The sequence below is a fragment of the Gigantopelta aegis genome, chromosome 12 (genome assembly GCF_016097555.1).
Source record: "Gigantopelta aegis isolate Gae_Host chromosome 12, Gae_host_genome, whole genome shotgun sequence".
Classification (NCBI taxonomy): Eukaryota; Metazoa; Mollusca; class Gastropoda; order Neomphalida; family Peltospiridae; genus Gigantopelta; species Gigantopelta aegis.
The window spans coordinates 10471220-10479261 of record NC_054710.1 but is presented as its reverse complement, the minus strand read 5'-3'; the positions used below and the strand labels follow the sequence as shown (position 1 = coordinate 10479261).

The 8042-nt window shown below is 32.5% G+C and overlaps 1 protein-coding gene across 1 annotated transcript in view; it reads right to left on the bottom strand.

Annotated features, from left to right (window-relative positions):
- Positions 1–5373: 5373 nt before the first annotated feature.
- The window catches only part of LOC121386758 (protein C-ets-1-like), a 103041-nt gene continuing 100372 nt past the window's right edge, over positions 5374–8042 (bottom strand). The window contains exon 10 of the mRNA XM_041517767.1: positions 5374–6697. Within this exon, the coding sequence (XP_041373701.1) occupies positions 6354–6697 (344 nt within the window). The 3' untranslated portion in view covers positions 5374–6353. The remainder of the gene's footprint in view (positions 6698–8042) is intronic.

Genomic DNA, 8042 nt, shown 5'->3' with positions numbered 1-8042 from the left:
ACTTTTTACTATTAGAGCCGTTTTTTGATAACTGAAATCATACTTTACTTAGATGTTATTGTTTAGATTATCCATTTCCGTACATTCGAAGTGTTTTTGGTCATACTGGTGTTTTTAATATCACAATATGCATTTATTATATTTTAAAAAATGCACGTGCGTCTGAGAAGTAACAGCTATGGAGTCCATTTTTAGAAGGTATTTCACCATTTCAAAGTCACAGACTCCTTTTTCACTCAATTGCAACTTTATCTAAATGTGTTACAGGTTTGTGAACTTAGTGTTAATTTTCACGGGTTGAAACTAGGGCATGTCCCTTTAAAGACAAAATTGTAATTATTTAAATGCACATGCTAATATAAAAGAAAACAGTATAGTTAAAATATGATAAAATATAAAATGAATATAACTCATTTGCCAGTTCCTATTAAGTTTAACTAAATTTTAATGCTATCCGTGATAAATATATAATTAAAAAATAGTTAAATATACAGGGGGGTGGGGGGTGGGGTGGGGGGGGGGGGGGAAATGTAATGAACAAAAGTTAAATATACAGATAACAGAAACGTTACTTTTGGCCATAACTGCATAACAGCCATTCTAATACTAAATATAAAAGAAATATTTACAAATTTATAAATATATAACAATAATTATTTCAAGACTGAGAAGACAAACTAATATGTAATTAAAATTATTTTTAAAAAATAGAATGTTTTGCTGCAAACAGATTTTAGTCTGGTTTTATCTACAGACTTTAAGCTCTAATCTGTTCTATAGACTGAAATCACTGAGATTTAAAAATGCTCTACAGACTGAAAGCTTAGCTTTCAGTTTGCTCAACTGACTAAAAATTCTGAGATTTCTAAATGCTCTACAGACTAAAAACTTAGATTTCAGTTTGCTCAAATGACCGAAATTACAGAGATTTCAAAATGTTCCACAGATTAAAAACACATAGATTTCAGAGTTTGCTCAATTTACTGAAATCACTCAGATTTTAATATGTATGCTTTACAGACAACTCAAAACTGATATTTCAGTCTATTTACTCTATAGGCTAAGAACTGGTATTTCAGTGTTTGTTCTACATATACATCAAAGACTGAACTTTCAGTGTGTTCTATAAACTATAATCACTGAAATTTCAGTAAGCTCTGCAGACTCAAAACTGATATTTTTATAAAAATCTGACTGATTCTGAACCAATTTTTTTTTACCGCCGATACTAAAATCCTCACTCTAATTCAACGAAGTTTTGAAACATGAAAACATCAAAATATAAAAGAGATTGTTTCCTCTGTGACATGATGATGAAAATTAATGCACCGATAAAAATGATTTAAAACTATAGCATGTGACAGTGAACACTTGTGGCCGACTAGAATTAAAGACCAATAATATCAAGATTGCAGTTCTTTCCCTTGTGCTAATAAAAACCTGCACTATAAATGCAATGTTGAGCTTGCCTTCCATTAATGTTATTTTGCATGCATTTCCATGCCGAGTTTATCAATACGGTGTATATGAAGGCTCATCGCAAAACGCGATAAACGACCTATTAAAAACCATTGTGCGAACACCACTCAGACACTGTTCACATGTAGACAAACACAAGTTCAAATTCAGTTTTCAGCAAAACGCGATACGATTGCAGAGAAACTGGCGTAGTGTTTACCGTGGTTTGGAATAAAAAGTTTTTAGGATTGGGTATGTAAAGTGGCATTTATTGCGTTTTGCAATGAAACTCTTCATATAAACAGTACCTTTTTATGTGCAAGCATTCGATACATTAAAAAAAAAAAATCTTGATCGATGAGAGCGATTCTTCAGCAAGTTTTTCAATGCGGTGACAACATAATGCAAAGCATTTACTTTCAGCTCAAAAGTACACGTCAATGATGTATAATTGTGTATAGTTATAAACTTGCGAAACTGTTGCTATGGAAAAGCACATTTCTGCTCACATAATCACATTAATGGAAAACAGGCGTTAAAAATAGAAAAAAAATAGAAAAAAGAAGTACATTTTTTAAAAAGGCACCAAAATGTTGATACCGTAAATGTAATCATATTACATATATAAGACCATTTGTATGTTTTATTATATAATATTTTAAAACTATTAATAAAAATTGAGACCAAACCAATTAATGATATTGATTTTAGGTCTTCTTTTTTTTGTTGTATTTTTGAATACTGAACTAAAGTAGTACAGTGAAACCCCTCAAAACCGGACCCTCTGTAAACCGGAATTCCCTCAAAACCGGACCCTCTGTAAACCGGAATTCCCTCAAAACCAGACCCTCTGTAAACCAGAATTCCCTCAAAACCGGACGTTTTTCAGGGTCCTTTTTTAAAAATCAGTAAAGAACTTAACCTCTCTAAAATGGACACCTCTTAAAACTGGACATTTTATGTGGTATAGAGGGTGTCCAGTTTAGAGGGGTTTCACTGTAGTATGCGTTTCATTAAATGTTCTTACAATGACAATTAAAACAAAATCAAATCATTGTTAAATTATTAAATCTAGAAAAAGTTAGCACCACGATACTAAACATTTTGAAAAATATATATAAACTCATTAGTAATTTCAGTTTCTTGAAAACAATAACAAAAGAAACCAATGGATGAGTCCTTTTATCAATCAATATACATGGAAAAATATACTTTTTTTTCTTTTCTTGTTTTTTTTTTTGTTTTGTTTTTTTGCAAACCAAAATTAATATCCTATACCTATTTATTCTCATTTGTAACAAATATTACATTGTGTTTCTTCCAAAATTTTAGTTAATATTTCCATACAAACGTCCCTTTTAAAGGAATAGTTGATCATGAAACATATGGTAAAATCGGTTACAAAATAAATGAATTGTTTTAACATTCAGACAAATACTTTTCTTAATATATTCATAGAAAACAACTGTGTTGATCATTATTTCACCTCACTGGTATATGTGTAGGGAATAGTAGATAATATATTTCATAGAAATATTACATATAATCTCACAGACATCATGTAAACTAAAATACACCTCCCCCAACCCCCGTGTACTTTCAAATAGAAAACCAATAATTTTACACTAATAATGACATTTCTGTTAAGACATTTTTGACAAGCAGTTCAGTTCACAAAAAAACAAACTACATGTATACGTAAACAATGGCCTTAGCAAAAATGGATAATTGACAGGGTACCTGTCATACAAATAATATGAAAAAATATTTTTCAAAGCTTAACTATTTGTAAATGTTTTTTCTCAAACACTTTCACCAAAAAAGTCCATAATAAAAATATAATTTTGATCAAATTGAATTAGATTAAATACAGGCCAATATAACTTTGATTTAGAACTACATGACAGAGAAAATTAAAATATCATTGAATATCATTTTCTTAAGTTGAGGCAACTAATTGAAACAAATTGTTTATGTTTTGTGAATTTATTTATGTATAATATTCACAAATTATATAAAATTATATAGCTATGTGGTTTTATACTAAATTTGTGATAATCAAATTCACAAAACAGAAATTATAATTACAAACAACACAACTTATAAAGTTCAAAATACACATAAGATGGATAATATTTGTTTAGAGTGATGACATCCAATCAGAAACGTAGAAACAGCTGATAGATTGTAATTACAAATATAATTATAAAGCTAGCTGATAACAAACCGGTGTGATGAATATAACAAGTTATAAACTAAATATGTAGTAGAATAAATATAGGTGAAAATATCTTTAAAAAATACTTTTTAATATATTGATTCGAATCGGGAAACGGCCTAGTTTGCCAAATTTGCCAAATTTTAGGAACAATTAGTGAATTTTATTTTCATTTGGCGAAAAAATTGCATGTAATAATTTGTGTTTTGTTGGAAAATAACTTTGTGGTTTTGCTTCTTCTTCTTTGACCGGCCTCGGTGGCGTCGTGGTTAGGCCATCGGTCTACAGGCTGGTAGGTACTGGGTTCAGATCCCAGTCAAGGCATGGGATTTTTAATCCAGATACCGACTCCAAACCCTGAGCGAGTGCTCCGCAAGGCTCAATGGGTAGGTGTAAACCACTTGCACCGACCAGTGATCCATAACTGGTTCAACAAAGGCCATGGTTTGTGCTATCCTGCCTGTGGGAAGTGCAAAATAAAAGATCCCTTGCTGCTAATCGGAAAGAGTAGCCCATGTAGTGTTGACAGCGGGTTTCCTCTCAAAATCTGTGTGGTCCTTAACCATATGTCTGACGCCATAATAACCGTAAATAAAATGTGTTCAATGCGTCGTTAAATAAAACATTCCTTTCTTTTTTTTCTTCTTTTTTTTTTGGAGATAATTTGGCGAAATGTTTCACTCACTCAGGGTTAGCACCAGGAGATAAGATTTTAAAAACAGGTGTTTGATCATTGTGTATAGTTAATCATTTACGCTACATTAAAGTGTTTATCCTCACTGTGTATGCACTGTAGATAACTTTATTATTAACAGTAGATTAAGGCCAATTCATTCTGATAATAAAACCTATCAAAAGTTTCTCATATAAGAAGTATTCTGTTGATAAATACATTCGTGATTTCCTTTCGCCCAATTATTTCAAATTTTTTCAGTTGCAAAAAACCACATCTGTTACCTATTAAAGTACTGCAGGGAGAAAAAAAATCAATATTGAGCTATTGCCAACATCTGTATGACCAGAAATTCTATGAATATATATATATATATGTAAATATATAATATGTGCAATCTCACACTTACATAATCAAAGTTTCCTGCCAAAATCAATACTTTGTGCTACGAATTATAAACATTATACCTTGAATTAGATGCCTGTAAAGTTTGTTTTGTTTAACGACACCACTGGAGCACATTGATTTATAAATCATCGGCTATTGGATGTCAAACCAGATGCCCATAAATTACAACCTAATAAAAATATATATATTTAAGAATTTTTGGAGCATAACTGAAAGAAATGGGCACATTCAGTTGATGAGAATGTTCTGTAATGTTATGTCAGACTGTGCTGCAGTCTTTGCCATCTTTGTGCAACTCATCTGGCTGCCAACAGTCAACTTGCCAGATCTTGTGGATTCGCCAGTTTCATAAGATTTGTTATAACATTATAAGACCGGAATCTAGTCGTTCTATTTCAATATTCTGTGTCATTTATGAAAAATGTTTGTGTGAGATTGATTAATTTATGGATTGTTTTTTTTAAAAATAACAAATGGATGTAAAAATGGCTAAATATGGCACTTGTAATTTAGATATACACATGAAACACCTTTAATAATAAAAAAAGGGATATTTTTTGTAAAAAACCCCCTCAAAACCTAACATTTTACAAACATTATAAACTCATAACAGTCCTTTTATCTACGAAAAAAATAACTTTATTATATCAGCATTTTTCTTAAATATGGGCAGTTTTATGCTTTTAACAAAACTATGCTATTTAGTAAGTCAACATCCTTCCCAAAATTAAGCTATAGAATTAGCTCACCATGTTGACATTGCGCAAACATATTTAGTGATGAGAAATGGGTGAAAATGTTTTCATCCGACATAACGAAAGGCACAGTTTAACAACATCCTGAAAAATAGCATAACTATATTTACGATGGACAACTAATTAAAAAAATACAAAACATCTTAAGCTCTTTTGCATAAAAATACACAGGCACTATATAATACAAGTAGCAAAATGCATCTCACAAAAAACACAAATATTCTTCCAATACATCTTGCTAAGTAGGAAAATAGTTGTTCCAAGTGATTTGTTCAAATTAATAATAATTTGCAAAATATATACAGTAATAATGTTTTTTGTTCTCCCACTGTTCAGTAGAACAGATATTTTATCTGAACATGATTTCAGAAACAACAGCACTTTAATCCATCATTGCCGTGGCCACTAAGTTATTTCCCCTTTCATAACTCTCCAACCTCCTGTTTATCAACTTAGCAGTTTGGGCCCACAAACTCAAACTGCAGCCAGCCAAGTCAGTCAAAAACTTTGCACCATAATCAAATCCTATCACTCCATTCTGTCTTATCTTTTTTCTTTTTGAATTAAAAAATCGTCCAAACTTCTTTCTTTATTCTCCGTATACAGAAATACACCATCGCAAGTTCAACCAGTCAATTTTTCTAAACCAAACTGGTCTCCGACTGCAGTCGTAACTTCATTCAAGAAGTCCATCAAAACTGTTAAATTTTTTTTTCTTCTTCTTTTTCTTGACCAGACAGACAGACAGACATACGTGGAACACAAACAAAATTTAATTTCATTTTGCATTTCCACTCAACAACTTGTTTTTATTTCCGTCCTGGTTTCCACGACGACCAGTTCAATCGTCGTCCTTATCCTTCTGTGGCTTAATATCACAAGCCTCGAAGAGTTCTTCGGGCGTGTATCCAAGAAGACTTTGTAAGTCACACACGAACCGGTAGACGTACCGCTTGCCGGCGGTCTTGTGAATGATATTTTTGTCATAATAGTATCGCAACCCGCGGCTCAGCTTCTCGTAGTTCATTTTAGGCTTGTTCTTGCGGATGCCCCAGCGCCGAGCGACCTCGTCGGGGTCGGACAGTTTGAACTCCCAGCCGTCCCCCGTCCAGCTGATAAAGTGCTGACACGTTTTGTCCGTCAGTAGCTCGAGGAGAAACTGCCACAGCTGAATAGGACCACTTCCTGTAAATAAAAATAAAATATTATTATTAAAACATATACTCGTAATATGAAGTAAAATATGGCCACAGCTGAATAGGACCACTTCCTGTAAATAAAAATAAAATATTATTATGAAAACATATACTCGTAATATGAAGTAAAATATAGCCACAGCTGAATAGGACCACTTCCTGTAAATAAAAATAAAATATTATTATTAAAACACATGACTCGTAATAAGAAGTCAAATATGGCCACAGCTGAATAGGACCACTTCCTGTAAAAACAAAAACATTTTAATTTAAAGGGCAGACCATAGTTTTTAAACACTAAGGTATGTTTTTCACTATTAGAGTCATTTATGATCACTGAAATCAAACATTACTTATATTTTATTCTTTAGATTATCCATTTCCGTACAACTGAAGTGTTTCTGGTCATCCTGGTGTTTCCAAAAAATGCATTTTTAATATTTTTTAAAACACATGTGCGTCTGAGAAATAACGGTTACGGAGTCGGGGTGTAGTCTATTTTTTAAGAGTATTTCAATGTCACAGACTTCATTCTGTTGTATCCAAATGTGTTACAGGTTTGTAAATTAACCAAACTTAGTGTCCATTTTTACGGGGTGAAACTAGGGTCTAGGTGAAAAATATGTCTTAGTGTGTAAAAACTAGGGTCTGTCCCTTTAAAATTAAAACACAGGAAATCGTAAATATTGTAAAGAAAAACAACAACCAACCTTTAAAGGAATATTTATTTTACACTTCGGCACATTAATTTAAACTATCATGACTATTTGGTGTCTAACATTTCGCTATTTTGACGTGTGATCAAGAACATAGCCAGCTGGTATCATGGGGGGTGGAGGGGGAAGCATTCCATTTGTAAGGGAGAGGGGTTAATACTTAATTAGTATAAAGTTTTTAGGCAAGCTCATTTTATCTCCACGATTTGCACCCAATGGCAAAATTGTTTCACCATTGGGGGGGTGGGGGGTGGGTGGAGTTTATCAATCAATCAATCAATCGAGTTGTATTTTGCCAATTTATCAACAGACTGGATTTTGATGCAAGAGAATGGAGGAAAAGAAGTTTAATGTTCTCCACATTTTGATAAAAAATGAATGAATGAATGAATGAATGAATGAATGGATGTTTATTTTTCCACTTTTTTACACACTTCAGACTGTGATGCAAGAGAACGGGGGTAATTTTTCTTAATGGAGTCCAGACTTTGATACAAGTGCATGAACGAAGTAGGAGAAAGTGCACTGCGTGGGCTTGCTTGACTGATCCTCTAAGATTGTGACATAAAACACAAGACCGGTCTAGTACGCACATCTTGAGTTGGAGCCAGCTGCTTA